This window comes from Heliangelus exortis, chromosome 3 (genome assembly GCF_036169615.1).
Source record: "Heliangelus exortis chromosome 3, bHelExo1.hap1, whole genome shotgun sequence".
Classification (NCBI taxonomy): Eukaryota; Metazoa; Chordata; class Aves; order Apodiformes; family Trochilidae; genus Heliangelus; species Heliangelus exortis.
The window spans coordinates 59,508,800-59,526,144 of record NC_092424.1 but is presented as its reverse complement, the minus strand read 5'-3'; the positions used below and the strand labels follow the sequence as shown (position 1 = coordinate 59,526,144).

The following is a 17,345-nucleotide window of genomic DNA, read 5'->3' as shown; positions in this document are numbered from 1 at the left end:
AACAGTTTGGCCTATGGGGATGTTCAGCGTGTGCTAACAACAGCTCCTGGCAGGCTCGTTTTCCTGATCCCTGTGTGTGCCAGAGTCTGGCTGTCAGACAGATCTTTATTGAGACTGCTATCCAGAGCAAATCCAGCAAAGGCATGCCTGCTCCCCACCAAACCTGTACTCACCACTGTATAAACACCTTAAGACAAAAAGAAATGTACTGAATAGCAAGGGATTGGGGAAGAGAGAAAGAACAGAAAAGGGGGAGAGAAATCCCTGCCAAGTAGAACCCCTATGGCAATTTTGGGGGGGAGACTTGGGGGTCATCCCTTTCACACCCATAGTACTCACTCTTCTTAAGGTGGAGAAAGAGTCTGCAAAGTGTTTTTCCCAGAAATGTCCCCCCTGAATGGATCTTTTGTTTAGCTTTATGGCAGATGTCAGTCAGACATGCCCAAATACCTGTTTGCAGATGTCAGGAATCAAGACAAAGTAATACAGCACACACCAAATTTAATATGGTTAACTGAGTTGCTTTTAGTTTATTAATTTTACCCATATACAGAGTTGGTTTTGAAAACATCACGTGAAAAAGCCAGGACAAAGTGTAACAAAAATGGTATGGGAAAATATTTCAATATGCAACGTGCCAGTGTACCTACTGTGATTTATACATACTTTACATTAAAAACAAAAAACCCAACAGTTTTCAGAGGAAGTACACATTTAATTTGAACTGGCAAATTTAAGTTTATTAATATGTAAAAAAATAAATCTACAATAGCAACAGTGCAAACACATCAGAAGTTGCGTGGCATACAGAACACAAATTAATAAAAATCATTATACAAAGGACCCAATGTTTCCTATGGTACTGGCTGTAACATGTACAACAAAAAACAGGGTGAGGAATAAACTGCAATGTAAACAGGAAGATGAGCTGCATATTACTGGTTCTGTCTTGTATGGTCTCTCTATTTCAGGGGGTAAAGCTGTCATACCTTGGATCTGCAATTAATATATATAAAAAAAAAATCAGTTTCATCACATAAGATTAGAAATCTGTATTTTGCTCTCTATCTAGCTGGCAGATTGCTTGAGAAGTTACTGTTAGCTTTGTACTGGAATTCTGGCTTATTGTGGTGACATCAAGGATGACAGAAATACTAATACATTACACACCAAATACTCACACGTGCATTGTTCTCAGCTTGGGAACTGCTGTACACGTTGGCTTGTTAAGTAAGTTTAAGCTTTGGCTTGTTGGTTTATATTACCTTATTTTGCTTTTTGGGATTTTTCAGTAGCTTTGGGTTTTGTCTTCATCTTTCTGGCAGATAAAAATGGAAGTTTCCAATGTTACAGTGCTATAGGGATGTTGGATGATGTTTCCATGCATTCATTTGTACGCACAAGGCTTATACTTAAATGTACAAGAGTTAATTGTACACACACTGATTTCACAAGATCACAGTGGCTGAGGTAGGAAGGGATCTCTGGAGGTCATCTGGTCCAATGTCCCTGTTCAAGCAGGGCCACCTACCCCAGTGTCACATTTCTATATATTGAGAGTTTTTCACTCTTCCCTTGTACCTCTGTGCAAGTTTTAAGGAGGTGGACATAACTACCTGCCTGTCCTGGCTTTGACATGAAATTGGAGAGATCTGGGTACACTGCTTGGCTGTGCTTTTCCTCAGTGTACTCCCTAAACCTTAAAGAAAAGAAGCCCTGCAAAAAGCAAGCCCCTAGGCACAAACATTTTTGAAAGTCTGAATGCCCATCTGCACAGCATGTGCTTGCTTTGGGTTTTCTCCATCTTGCAATTATCCTGTGCTGCAGAAAAAAATCATTAAATATTCACTTAATCTTAGAAAACACAACACACAGCTAACACTGATCTAGAGACCATCCTTACAGAACGAGGAAGGTATTTTCAACTCACTTCCTCTGCTTCAAGTGTTTTCCTTCTTGTAACAACTGCTTGATTGTTTCACCATTCAGGTTAAATCTGTTCTTGATTTTGATGAGGATGGCTAGCTTAATGTAATATCACAAATAAGGGAAGGGAAAGGAAGAGTCCTAATCTTAGCTTTGATGAATATGCCCCAGTCATTTGAAGTAGGAAATTATGATTAAAAGGTAGAACTAAGCACTCCCAGTTCCAGTGAGCTCCCTCTTGGGCTACATTATTTAAGTTGTAAGTATTGTTCTTTCATCCCGTAAGATAAAGGGGAAAAACATTTTCCAGAAATCATAATATTAAAAAAAGGAAAAAAAAAATCAAAAAAAGAGAAGCCTATCTCCTCCTGATAAAACTCCTGTGTGGTTTTTATCTGAACTTGTCCTCTGACAAATAATCAGTGAATGACTAGCTATGCAGCTGCTGCTGGGCAGTAGTTGCAAAGATCAAGAAGTTTCATGCAAACTAGTGGATAGTCACACCTACTGTCAAAAACTTTTTTTGGCAGGAAGCTTGCAGTTGGGAATATATTACAAAAAAAACCCCAGGACCCCGTGGCTACTTCTAGAACACATCCCATGGGCAGAACAGTCTCACTGTTGGAAAGACCTGAGAATGCTGCTGCAGGAAGGTCAGATCCTCCACCACCTGAAAGCACCGTGTGACCCACTATGAGGATTAGGGTAGGCTATTTTTCAGGGTAAGAAGAACAAGGCAAAGGTCCTTTCCTAGGATGTATTTCATCAGTAGCATGGGCTATCAGCTGTGTTGAGCTGGCCTAAAATCACAGTAGGGAATAAGCCAGTACAATGAGACTATTTCCCTTACTGAGCAGAAAAGCTCAGTAATGGAAAATCAGAAATGGAATCTTGAATTTGGACTCTATAAAGGAGTTCAAGGAGAAATATTTATTTTTCAGCATCCCCTTCAGCAATAATACTACATGCACTAGTAGTTTCTTATAGACATACATCAAGACTAAAGAAGCTGTTCCCAGAAGTCCTGTAAAAATACCAGAAGATATTTAGAATAAATAACAATTTACTGGGGAATTATTTTTTATCATACAGGTATTTTTCATTAAGGGAATTGGCAAAGGGAAACTATAGAAGATAAGATCTTCCAAAGGTGCAAAAAGGAAACACACAATCCAAATATGCCCAATATGATAGACATTGCTAAGACAGAAGACCAACAAAAAAGCAAGAGGTATTGGAAGAGTACTTATATGGCTTTAGGAAGTCTAGACACCTGAGTTAAGAAGTTATGTTCTTGAGGTTTGCACGTGCAGTCAGTAAGCTTCCTCATCATAGAGGGACTCAGAGAATAAACCTGATTTAGGTATTTTGAATTATCCATCTCAAGATCCTAATATAAGTCCTTGACAATGTAGGTAGCCAAAGGAAAACAGATTTCTAACTCAGTCACCTAAGCCTGACATATATAGCTGTTCTCAGATTATTCCCAGACAATGAAAGACTCAATCCATCTATTACTGATCCCAAGTGCTGATCAAATCTCCAAATTTTCTATTCTCTTTAAATACTTCTAGAACTCCAGTTAGGTGGAAACATTGATAAAACATTCTCATCATTTGTTAGTGTGTGTAAATGCAGTATCACCCTGTAAATGGTCTGAAGATGAATGAAGCACAGTAAATCACATTTGTTTCATGGCCTTGTTGCCTCCCTTTTAGCAGTTAGACCTATTAGACTTACCGACCATTCTGCATTATCTGTTTTGGAACATCTCACATTCACTGGTAATTTAAGCACAAGTTCATTATAGGAGAGACCCTCTGATTTGGACCATTTGAATTTGTTCATTGCATCCATAAAAGACAGGTTTTTATATTGCTTAGGACTCTTGATAATGAACGGCCAAGTCCTAAAAGAAAAAGAATAAATAGATTTTTTTAAACAGATAAATGCCATAAAGTTGGAACTGATGAGGGAAAGCTTTTGGTGAATCTACTCAGAAAAACAAATATACTATTAATGTGTACATCATGCCACACTCTCAGCTAAATTATCAGACACTGAAAGTAGTCAGATATTGAATCAGACGTTGATTCTAACAGACTTAAGAAAGTTTGTCAGCAATTTGGGACTTCCTGCCAGATGCTTTTTGAAACTAAGAAATTCAACTTAAGAAAAAGAATTACATTGCTGTTCTCTGATCTACAAACTGAGAACACAGACAATATAAAACAGATCTGCTGTTGTAAACTCTAAAAAAACCCCAAAACAAAATAAACCAAACCAAAACAAAAAGCACCACACCCTCCACCAGGCCTAGCAGAGAGTGTTGCAAATAAATGTTTGTCATAAGACAAGTGCTTCCAGAGGGCTCTGCCAAGCTCTGGTCACAACTCAGATAATTTATCAAAACTCGGGCTAGTACTGGAATTGTTCCAACATAAATTGGTTGGCCCCAGTGCCAAAAGATCAAATGAGACTAAGTGGTGTTGTGGGCATTGCCTTTTGGCATGTCCCTGCCAGCTGCTGGCTGCAAGGGAGCTTTTGGCCAGGGGGTGGTACGGAGACCTGCTGCATGGCTCTAAGAGATCTGACTCTCTGTGTACATGTGAAATCCTTCTCATGAATACTGGGGCTAATCCCATCCCCCACAAGATGAAGACATGGAAAGGAAAGGAAGATTTTGCTGTCTTTCCTTTAGTAAAGGCAACTAAAAAAATAATAACGAAGGAAAAATTCAAAATAAAACTGCTAAAAAAACCTTTTCCACTGTTCTTGCTTTCTCCTTGTTTGACTCTACTGGGATGCATAGAAACAACATGGTAGACAGGTCAAGTTTTTAAAAACAGAATTTAATCTTTTTTGTGTACACAGAATCATTGCAGTTGGAGAAGACCTCTAAGATCACCAAATCCAACTGTCAATATTCCCCCTAATAATATATATATATGTATCAATAGCTATATCATGTCTAGAAGGTCCAATACAGCTAATAGCAGAATGAAAGTAGTTAAAACTTTATCCAAGTAACCTAATTAATACTTTGGTTGGAGCATGACCTGTCTTTTCAAAGCACTTTAGACACATCTATGTTATCTTGCAGTAGGCTGTCTCCCAGTTGTGTTGGGAGACACTGTGCCAAAGCTCTGCTCTACTCAACATCTAGGCTCAGAGGACATAATTTTAATCAAGGAGCTGTTCTACACTAGTGTGGCCCAAACATTTTCCTCTCATCTCCTCATGATTTATACCAGTGTCTCGACCACCAGGCTCAGAACAAGAAGAGTTTTTAAGTGAGCCACAGTGCCTTGATCCTGCTTCCAGTTTGCCTTCATGTGTAAGTCAAGAGGGACTTTAGAGGAGCTGGTGAAGCAATCCCAATGCAAGACTGACACAAGAGAGATGAATATCAGGTCACATATCCTCAGGCTGACAGGGCTTAATGAAACAAGAATTGTGGATTAGGTCATAAATACTAGAGGCATTAATAATCTCTTCTTCTAATTACTATTCCATTTGCGGCAGACAGTCTGCATACTTACTGTATTCAAAACATCTTTATTTCCCCAGGCCAAATGTGCTTTTTTTCCTTAAGTACAGTTATCATGAATGAACACTTAAGAGAGCATACATTTGTTAGAATATTTTCGAAGTTTCAAAAGACTCTTTTAGCTGGGACTAATTTAGAAACTGAGTTCTCCCTATATTAAAAGAGATTGGAAGTAGAATAGTATGGCAAATGAAGCAGACATTGACTTTTTTCAAACTCTTCTGGCTTGGATATAAATTTCAGAACTAAGACCAATAAGTCTGTACATCAAATTACTCTGAATTATAGTTTTATATGTCTTTGTTACAATAAGCTGTGTAAAAGACAACATTTTAAAATGTAAATGTGATAACACATTATTTGCCCATTAATTTTATTTTTTTATTATTTTAATTAATTTTAAAAATTAATAATTTTATTTATTATTATTAAAACCTTACAGCTACCTTAGTTTAATCCAACTAACAATGTAATTCTTCTAACACCACTAGTAGTACATTCTACTTTTCATTAGTTGATTATTTTTCTGCAATTCATTAATTTGGGGACTTTCCTCTTTAGACTGTTCTCAGTCTGTTTACAATCACTTCCACCGCTGCTGAGATGTTTTAATTTTAAGCACTGTAAGGAACAATTTAAAGCTAAAATAAATGATTGATTTCTATGTATTCACATACATTTATCCTGTCTATAGAGGGCTTCCTCTCATCTCTCACGAGAATTTAAATTCTGTCTCAGATTCTGGAAATCACTCGGTCTTAGTGAGCAGCATGTTGTGCAGGTAATCCCACTGACATTAAAGGGGGAAAAGCCAGCTCTAACAAAACACTGGGAAGTATCTTGTTCTTGCTAGAGACCCTCATGATGAAGGACAGCCAGAATTCTGATGACTTACTGAAGAAAATATAAAATTCACCAGCCTGTTGTTTACCTAGCAGTCAGATGCCAGCTGAACTGGACTTTCATGGTGGTTATTATAGATCCTGAGTTGCCTAAATGGTAACAGGTCCCCACCCCTTGCCATTGACAGAGGGGATAGTTAATATCTGTGGAGCACTGATGTGGATAGATCTTACAGCAAAATGATCTTATTTCTCCTGGGCTCAGCAGTGGGCCAATATTCAGATTCTTGTAGGTTATTTTTATTAAGAAAAATTGATGACTGAGCTAGGGGGGTTTCTTTCCAACAGGTATTTACATCTCTAAAATATGCAGTGTCCTGTTTTCCTGAACAGCACAAGTCCAAGACTTGGGAGACTGTGTCTATGCACACATTTCAAAACCCTTCAAATAACAGTTTGCCTTAAAAAAGCTCTCTTCTTCCTCCTGGCTAGATTCCTACCCCTAGTTCCCAACTTTTCTCTCTTCTTACCTTGCATAACTTCTCTGACATGTTATTCTTCCTAAGCCTCCATTCTCTTATGTCTCTCCATTGTGGTGCTTATCTATCATTTGCCTTTTTCTATGAACAATTTAATATCTTCTAAGCCTATCTCCTTTCCAGCTTACAACTTCTTCCCCTTTTGTGCATTTTTGTCAGTGTCACCAAGACAGCATTAAGTTCTGTATGTGAGCAACGAACAGTTCAAGGATCTGGTTGCACCAATTTACTTCATCAGAATTCCTGACAACAAATACATAAAGGGTAATTCAATACCCATGTTCTCAAACTCCTTTTTCAAAATTATCTCTCTATATGTGGAACATAGATATGTCTTGATAAACATAGATAGATATTAAACATTGTTATTCAATTGTTACACAGCCTTTTTGCAGATGAAAAAAATGCTGTGATACTGTTTCATTAAAGGAAAAAAAAAAGCCTTTTTATTACTTTTACTAAGTAGCAGTACAGTATATTGACAAAAAAGAAGTGGCCCTGCAACAGGCTGCAGTACCAGAAAGAAATAAGGGTCATATAGAAATTACCCTGTAATCTCACAGAGAGAAATAGAGGTGCTACACCTAATCATAAGCACTTTACTTACCTGACTGGTCTATAGATTTCCTTAACACCAATAAACTGGAGTTGTTCCATTATATCTGGGATACTTGCACATCGGGTGAGGTTGATTCTTGGATAATAGAGCAGATACGACAGGCACATTTCATTCCTGGTGCTCAGACCACCCTGAAAATTGGATTTTTTTTATTTCAATCAAGATAGCATTTGAATCCCACAGATAAAAACACTGATTAGTATTTATATGCTAATGAAATGTGTATCAGGAGGCCCAATTCAACAGGTTTACCTTGAACATTAGGTTATCAAGTAGCAAGAAGTGATATAATTAATTACAAAATACACTGCAAGCTCAAACACTTTCTCCAAAGCTTAAGAGATGTCAGTAAGGGCAACTATCAATAAAATAAGATTCTTATTATGTTGAAGAGCATTATCTGAAAAGTTCAGATTTATTTTCAACTTTATCTCCAAGGTACTTATATTGAACATGTTTCAGAAAAAAGGCTTCATAGTGAAGCAGATGTAGAAAAAGTCTGGGAGGATAAATAATCTGTTTAATAAGAAATTAAAAGAGTTTTGTTTAGTAAAATGGAGGCCAGGATGGAATATATATCTATATAGACTCTCCTTGTAAGCACATATGCAGATAAAGAGTAAGAAAGGAAAGAGTTATTTAAGTTCACAGATATGTTGACTCAAAAACAAATGAGCACAAAATATACAGTAATTAAATAGAGTAAAATTTTTAGGTAGCAGAAAAAACAGAGTCTTAAACAGTCTTCCATTGAGGGCCACAGCACAAACAACTAATTTAAAATTAATCTTGCTGAATATGGGCAAGATTATGAGCTGCAGATTCCTACACCCCATGTGGGAACAGTTCCACGAATCTCACAGAACCGCAGGAACAGGAACAGAGGAGACAAAACACAAGAACCAAGAGCCAAGAGGTAGTGAGGTCACCACACAGGCAAGGAGGACAAAAACTCAAAACCCTTCATTCTCATTCTTTTGCTTTTCCTAATATGTCCAGTGCTTGTGCCTACATGCAAGAAATGATTGAGGGAGAGGTATCCCTGTGCTCCTCAGATGCCAGGACCAGGTCTTCCTTGCCAAACAGAAACCCCTTAGGTCTCAGCTGCCAGAGGTCTGGATCCAACCCCTCCTGAGGAAGTGGGATCAGCCCTTGGCAAAGGTTGGGCGCCTGTAGCTTTATAAACAGTGGGTCTGGCACCACTCCCTAGTTTTGCAGCCAGCTGGCACAGTCCAGCTCATGTCCCAACAACCAAATTTGCTCCACCTCCAAAACAAAGTGGCCAGCACTAACATAAAAAGATGCATCTGGGAGATGGTGCGCTGCCGTGTGCCAAACCTGAGACAGTCCCCTCAACCCCAAAGGACATCCTGATCCCCTGGCCATGGACCTGCCCTGTCTGCTGCTGTGGATGTGCACCCAGAGCTGTGGCACAGCCACTCCTCATGTCTTGGCTGCAAGGGAGCAAGGGTACAGAGTGGCCTCTTCCTGTGCCATCCCAGGGGCAGCAGCTGCCTGGGAGGGTCCCTGCTGCTGGGAAAGCCACCACCACATGCAAAAGGTAAGGTTCAGAGGCTCACTGTGCCCACCCTTCTCCTCTCAGGCATAAGGACTTGCATTCTGCCTGGATTCTACGTTAGGCACTCAGGAAACTGGTCCCATCTTGGTCATGGCATAAGTAAAAATCAGTATGCAAGAACTGGAAATAACAACTTTGGGGAAAAAGTGTGCAACATAAAAATTATTAAATATGCAGAATTTCCATGTTAAGACATGTTATGAAGAAAGGACTCCTGATAATAGTGGTCTGATTTTTAAAAATCTTTTCTGAACTAGCTTGCTTATTTTTAGAACAGTAATTTGAATGCCTAACTCAAGAGATCAGACTATGATCCTAATAGTCGTGATTACTTTAAAACCTGTCTCTGATATAAGATAATACAAAGTTACATTCACATAGGCATTAGCAAGTAAGTCCACACATTTCTAATAGCATATTATGAAAAAGCTATTATTCCCCAGTATGATCTGTGTAGTTATTTTGATCCATAAAAACTATTCTTACCCATGTCATGCGAATTCGGTCCACAGTACTGTAGTGACATTCTGTGATTAAATTGTCCCCCTGAAACACAATATTTAAGCAGTTCACAGTTCTGAAGTTTATCAACAACAGCTTCATGTAGCCACAGATGATAACAAACACTTAAGAAATAAAGCTCAGAGTAGTGGGTACCACTCTTTGAAAGAGCAAAGGATTAGGTAATTGGCATAATCTAAGGCTTTGGCACTTAGCATTCATATTATCCCAGATCCTAAGAGATCCCCAATGGAATTAAACATAGTCTTATTAAGAATCTGGTCTGTTTTGTTGGGTTTTTTTATATAACAATGGAGGTGCTCAGTTATAAACCTATTTTCAGCAAAATTATATATGTAGATAATGTATATATACACGTGAGTCTTGCTCCAAAACTCACCCAGAGCTACTCTGGATAGTTTTCCCTAGGCTAATTTATCCTGCCAACTTCAACAGAAATACTTGCCAAATGAGGAAAAGAAGGTTTTCCACATAACAATAACAATTATTTATCTGCCAAGCCTCAGAGTAGAGGAGTGGCAAGCAAAGACTTAACTACATTGACAGACATGTATGGGAAAGGCTGAATACTTACCTTCTCAAGTACATACAATTAACTTTTTGCTCTCTTGACAAACTGATCTAGATTGGTAGTACCTTTAGTCGCTAGATCTAATCGAATGCAAATCTCAAAATAACTATGATGATCAAGTGAAAATTTAAAAATATTGAAGAACATATCCAGATGTCAAAAATTTTATATTTGGGGGCAACTTTGTATCACCAGGTTGCCAGAAGTTGCTTTGCTTTGGTTCATTTTTAATTTGTATCATCATCCTCCCTTATTAGCCATTGTATTAATCTTCCCTGAAAAAAAAACCAAAACACATCACCCCTCAAAGCTGAGAATTATTCCTTTCCTGTGGGCTCTCTCCTTGCCAGATCAATGCTGGCACTAACTGTACTCTGGGCTGCTGGAAGAAGGTGCATCAGCCCCATGTTGGTCAAATGGTGATGGAACTTTTTGAAGCAGTGTGAGCTGTAAGAGCTTTGCTGCTCCCAGCAGAAATCTCCTGGTTTCCACCCACAAGGTCTTTGGCTTTCATGGCTTATGGAGTGGGTAACACTGAATAAAAATCTTCCTTCTGTGAGATTAGGTCTTTTGTTCCTAGTATGCAGAGAAAACAGATAACCTGGACTCCACAAGCTGAAAGAAGGACACAGCCTTGGAAGAGCTTGCAGAAAGACAGAAATAACAGGAACATTGATGAAAATCTTTAATATTATTAGTTAATTGATGAGGATGTGGTCCAAATTAAACTAGAAAAATGTATGTAAACCTATACTGGTAGTTTTGCATAAGATGGAAACAATAAAAAGCATGAAAAAGGCTCACTTCAGAGAAAAAATTCCAGCTCCAACTCGAGCTGTCTTTTTAAAGTTGCTGATACTATCAAATACCTTTTAGTCTTTCTGCTGTCTACTCCCTTTTGTTCTTGAATTTTAAGAGGCCTTTCTCTATAATCTGCATGGATTTTCCTTAAAATATTGCAGGCTTTCTCTGCAAACCTGTCATCTTCTGCCAACCCTCTTCCTAAACCCTTCAACACTTCTTTCCTGGGGGAGATAACACCAGTTTGTCTTTGAAGTCCCTGTAGAGTACAAGCAGTTGTACTTCAAAGAGTAAATGCTGCACCTGAACATCCAGGTTTTGCAGTAGGAATTAAATTGGAATTGTTAACATTTTAGCTTCTTGCCTTTACAGGACAAATATCAAAGTATCCCCACATGGAAGAAGATACATAACAGAGAGAGGGATGTGAAGAGAAGCCCAAAGTTTAAGCTGCAGGGCTTCTGACCATACTTGAAGTTCAGTCATTGCAATGGTTTTTGAGTTCCCTTCCCTTATTGGCTCCTGTTGTAAACAAATTCCAGTTGTTTGATAGTTATTTCAGTTCAATCAAGAAAGAGGCTTGTTCACAGGCATCAGGACAAGCACATCTGGCTCTGCTGGCCAGATCTGGACCACCCAAACTTTCCAGCACTAAACTTTCTGTCCCCATGCCAAAACTTCAAAACCAGATGCCAGCTAGAACTAACAAAAAATGACTGAATAATTTAAAAATTAGTTGCTCATCCAAAAAATACAGACCCTTTAATGTAATACCTATCGATAGCTTATGCTTTGTAATGTAATCGTAGCAGGGATTTTTTGGAAATTGTATTACATTATTCTTAGAAGAACAGCAGATAGAAGTGCATGATTTCCTCTACCAAAGGAAGTTTTGTTTGTAGTGAAACCACACATGGAATATGAGCATGGAGTTTTACTCCCAAGAAAAAATAAAAATGTGAACCAAACAAAAGAGTTGGCCAATTTGTAATAGACATATTTGCAAGGCTGGATACTTGCTGTGAGCAAATATTTGGAATGTGTTTCTTGGTTTCAACAGCTCTGTAAAGCCTCATGGTGGTGTTTCCATTCCTCAGATGGCTGGAGGAACAAAGATGGCACAACCAGGCATACGTATGATTTTACAATCTGGTTTGTTCAATACTTGAGATAGTAAAGTTCCAATCAAGTAATCCTGGACACCAAATACACCCAAAGAACAGTTTGAATTGGTCGGCAAGACAGTTTTGTTGGGATTTGAGTGGACACTCCTGAGACACTGCAACTTTAATGCATTAGTCAATCTGCAGCAACTGGGGAAAAGAACACAACATTGAATAATTCTGTGATTCTGTAGTAAGATTAATCCTAACTGTGAAAAAATGCTACGTAGATGACTTCTTAAACAGTTTCAGGAAAAGAATTAAGAGTGGCTTACTGGCAAGATGGTTCTTTCTTCTTTAAGATACTGAAACTCCTGGAAGTTGAAGTCAAACTCATCATCATAAGCAAGCAGCTTCTGCTCCTCACCGTTGTGGAAGTGACGCATCCTGATAGCTCTTCCAGCAAGATGAGCATGAAGAAGTACTGCAAATACATTAATCCCAGCTGGTCTCTCAGCACCAAGAGCCTGGGCAGGGGATACCAACATCATCAGTGTGCCCAGATGCAATGTAATGCAATGCAATGTACAATAAATATCAGTAAATGCATTTTGCATTCCCAGAGTTTACAAAAAAATGCAGTCTGGAGCAAAACTAAATCTGTTTGTGAAATTCAGTTTTTATAGACAAAAAAGAATACTTTTTTCCTGCATATTTTAATTTTTTTTGTTGTTGTTGTTAAATCCTAATTCACCGTTTTTATAAAAACCAACTGGACTGCAAATAATTCTCAATAGATTCAATACTTTCAAGGGTATTATATTAGTACCTGAACATTGCTCTAGTGTTAATTGCTGATACTGACAAACATGGATGTTCGTGGTGAAAAAAAAATTATTTGCAGCTATAAATGACATTATCATCAATATCATGCCAAGAGAAGGACCTTAAGAGGTTGTACTTATAATATGCTCTACTTCCCATATTGAAGTCAACTGGTAGTGGAATACTGTAGGTTTCCATCTGAAAATTTTTCCAGGTCAAAACCATTTTAAAATTAACTTTTCCAAATTGCCACAAATCTGACATCACTCACACTCTAACTGAGATATATGGATCCAAACTTTTGGTATGCTAAACATAGATTCTTGTTCAGAGCCCAACCTAGAAATAATCTGTTATCACAATACCTTTCAAGTACTGCCTTAAGGTCAGAAACCTCACAATAGTAGATTAATCAAGTGTTTTAAGGCTGAAACATGCTATGACAATGTGCAACATTGACCACCAACAAGAACAAATCTAAATTCCTATCTAATTTGCCCTTCACACCAAACCACATCATAACAAGTACTTATTCAACCTTTCTCTACAAACTTTATGAGAATCTCCCATGATATATGAATCACAGATTTTACACAATGCTTCCCTTATCTGTAGGGATATTTAAATTATCTTAATAAAACCAAGTGGTTTAGGATTGCCTAATTTTGTACTTTGGGCTATATAACAAAAACTGCTCAGGTCTTTAGTTTTTGTAGTTGGTCTAAGAATACCTTTCCAGCTTTCACTTCACCAATAGGAGCCTTTTGCACATGCACAGATCTTAATCAGTCTCTCCCAGTATTTTTTCTGGGCTAGCTTTTCCAGGCTATTAGTAGTTTTGCCATGGAAAGCAATGTATGCTTATATATTGAGTATGCAATTAATCATTGCAAGAACTGTGTCATCAGCATTATTCCTATCAGCAAAGCAGCCTGAATATTGAGAACCCCAAATATCCAGATAAAAAAGACTGAAAATTCTGGAGGGAAGCACATAGCAGAAGCCTTTGCCCACTTCTTTAAGCAGTAACTATCAAAAAAATGTCCAAAATTATTCCTAAGAATGAAAACCAATGGATTCAGGCAGGAGACATACCTCTTCCAGACATTCCAGTGTGCAGTGACCCTCTGACACAAATTCAGGCATGCCCGGTGGGATATTGTGGAAAAGACTGACCCAAAGACCAGCTTCAATAACTCCTGCATCATATTTCCTTATAACTGGAGTATAAAATAGCCTCAGACCTGAGTTATCTATCAAGCCTGAAACAAAAGAACACTGTCAGCTGTGGCTGTAAATCAATTTTACAAAAACAAAACCAAACCGAACCAAAAAAAAAAAAAAGAAAAAAGAAACACCCAACAATAAAAAAATCCCAAACACAAAAAAAATCAAAAAAACCCGAAAACAGGCAAAACCAAAAAACAAAAAACCCAAAACAAACAGAAAAAACCACATTTCCTCCCCTCCCCAAAACCCAACCAAAACACCAAAAAACCCACCAAAAACTTAAAAAGTCCCATTGCTTCACATTTTTCAAGGCTTGTCCAAAGTTTTTTACATGAAAACAGAGGAATCAACCTCAATAACCTGGAAATGAGTCAAACCATATGCAGGAAGTAATAAATAGGGGCAGCCCACAGGAGGGTTGTTAAACTTGGTCTGTTCATATCTGTGGTTCTCAGCTGTGAATGAATAATATGTGCTGCCTCTATATTCCTCCCACTAAGTTACCAACATGGACATCAGAGAAAAGAAGGTAAATCACAGGCAGAGCAAACAACGCAAGGAAATGACAAGAACTCAAAAGGTCCTCTGTATGATTTTCAAATGAAATATTTAAAGCAGAGTTTAAAGTTGCTATGGGATTTTTTTAACATTTTCAAGCCCTGTGTTTTCTACTTGTGAATTTATCTATTCCCTCACCTTGAGCCCTAGATTTAATTATATTTTTCCTTTGTTTTGGATTGCTTGTAACATTACAGCATACCTCAAATGACCAAATACATCCCTTTTGCAATCTCCCCTATTGTTAAGAGACAATCAATGAAATGTAAATCCTAAATCCCAGACCTGAAGGAGACCTGAAGGTAATACCAGCATCTTGAGTCAAGTATACAAGTGAACTACACAGGATTTTTATGCTGCACTCACTCAAGGATTTCTCTTGATTTCAAAAATAGTTTAAAAAAAACAAAGCCTGATGTAAAAAGGTTGGGGGTTTTAAGAGTCAAAATCATGGAATCATCAAGGTTGGAAAAGACCTCTAGGATCATCAAGCCGAACTGTCCACCCACCAACCCATTCCCACTAAACCATCCACTGCAGTGCTCCATCTACCTGTCTTTCGTACACCTCCAGGGTGTATCCCCTCCAGGGATAGTGACCCTACTACCTCCCTGGGCAGCCTGTTCCAGTGTCTCACCACTCTTTCTGTGAAGAAGTTTTTCCCAATATCTAACTTGAACCTAACCTGATGGAGCTTTACCCCATTTCGTCCTGTGCTATCACTGGCCAGAAGAGAGAAGAGGCTGACATCCATCTCACTACCAACTCCCTTCAGATAGTTGTAGAGAGCAATGAGGTCTCCCCTCAGCTGCCTCTTCTCCAAGCTGAACAGCCTCATAAGACCCGTTCTCCAGACCCCTAATCAGCTTCTTCTCTGCATCCTCTCCAGCTCCTCAATGTCTTTTTTATACTGCAATGCCCAAAGCTGCACTCAGTACTCAAGGTGCAGCCTCACTAAGGCCAAGTATGGCCAAGCAAGGCCTCCCTGGTCCTGCTGGTCACACTGTTCCTGATGCAGGCCAGGACGGAGTTGGCCTTCTTGGCCACCTGGGCACACTGCCAGCTCATGTTCATCCAGCTCTCAATCAACACCCCCAGGTCTGCTGGGCAGCTCTCCAGCCACTCCTTCCCAAGCCCATAGCACTGCTGGGGGGTGTTGTGGCCAAAGTGCAGGACCCAACATTTGGCCTTACTGAAACTCATGCAATTGGCCTCAGCCCAGCAGTCAAGCCTGTCCAGATCCCTCTGCAGAGCCTCCCTAACCTTGGGCAGATCAACACTCCCACCCAGCTTAGTGTCATCCCCAAATTTATTGGGGGTGCACTCTATCCCCTCATCCAAATCATCGATAAAGATACTAAACAGAAATGGCCCCAGCACTGAGCCCTGGGGAATACCATTCGTGACTGGCCACCAACTGGATTTAACTCCACTCAGAACAACTCTTTGGACCCAGCCTTCCAACCAGTTTTTAATCCAGCAGAGCACATGAACTTCCAAGCTGTGAGCAGGCAGCTTCTCTAGGAGAATGCTGTGGGAAACCTTGTCAAAGGCTTTGATAAAGTCAAGGTACACAACATCCACAGCTCTTCCCTCATCCCATAAGCAGGTTACTTTATCACAGAAGGAGATCAGGTTAGTCAAACAGGACCTGCCCTTCATGAACCCATGCTGACTGGGCCCGTCACCTGGCTGTTGTGCAGCTATTGCATAACAGCACTCAGGATGGTCTTTTCCATCAACTTCCCTGGGACTGAGGTCAAATGGACAGACCTGTAATTTCCAGGATCATCCTTCTGACCCTTCTCATATATGGGGATTACATCAAGCAGTTTTCAATGGTATTATTTTCCCAAATGATATTCATCTATTTCTTTCATCTAAATGTTTAGCCATATGCATTTGTTTGTGTATCTGTTAGAATTTATGTTGCCTCTGTCATCTAACTTCATATTATTTCTTATACTAGCCATTTTTATTTATTAGGAAAGACAAAAGCACAAAACAAAGATTCATTGCTCTTGCAGAAGCCTTACAGTCTGTTAGCTTATGTCTTACCTTCAACTTTGTTGTGCCTTTTCAAATGCTAGTTTTGAAAATTAAAAATGCAAAAAACCTAGCAAGTACCTCAGAGGAGATATCAAGTTTGCTAGTGACATATAATGGTCTACTAAAAAAAATAACAAACACAGCAGTGCCTGTAACCAAATTTTACATCAATGTTTTAAGATATACAAATGGCAGGCGGGCAGAGTTATCCAGTCACTAAAATACCTAAGAGAGAGTACATAGTTATTAAGGAACTCAGGCTATGAAGTATGCATAGCAAATAAAAAGTCGTAATTAGCCATGAGACATCCTGCAACGTGCAAATCATGACATTTCAGGCAATGTATACTGTCCCACAACATCCCAATTTTCATGTGTTTGGGAACACATACTCATCCCCTTTCTGAAGGTATTTTTACAGTCTCAACTTGAATTTTTCCTTTGTTGTATTTTCCTTTCAAGCTTGTTACTAACACCTAAATGCCAGAAAAGTTTATGATAGATGCGAGTTTTGATAAACAGTCTCAAAGGAGGACACTTTTCCTATTAGAATGAATGGTAAGGATTTCATAAACAAAAACTTTCAAAACTAGACAAGTTGGAAACAATTACAATGTTTTTGATTCTAACT

General features: G+C 38.7%; 1 protein-coding gene across 1 annotated transcript in view; it reads right to left on the bottom strand.

The window, feature by feature from the left end:
- Positions 1–500: 500 nt before the first annotated feature.
- The window catches only part of MOXD1 (monooxygenase DBH like 1), a 51,623-nt gene continuing 34,778 nt past the window's right edge, over positions 501–17,345 (bottom strand). Inside the window, exons 7-12 of the mRNA XM_071740903.1 lie at positions 13,973–14,139; positions 12,388–12,579; positions 9,542–9,601; positions 7,465–7,607; positions 3,667–3,835; positions 501–996 (exon numbers count right to left, since the gene is read on the bottom strand). Coding sequence (XP_071597004.1) covers positions 832–996; positions 3,667–3,835; positions 7,465–7,607; positions 9,542–9,601; positions 12,388–12,579; positions 13,973–14,139 — 896 coding nt within the window. The 3' untranslated portion in view covers positions 501–831. The remainder of the gene's footprint in view (positions 997–3,666; positions 3,836–7,464; positions 7,608–9,541; positions 9,602–12,387; positions 12,580–13,972; positions 14,140–17,345) is intronic.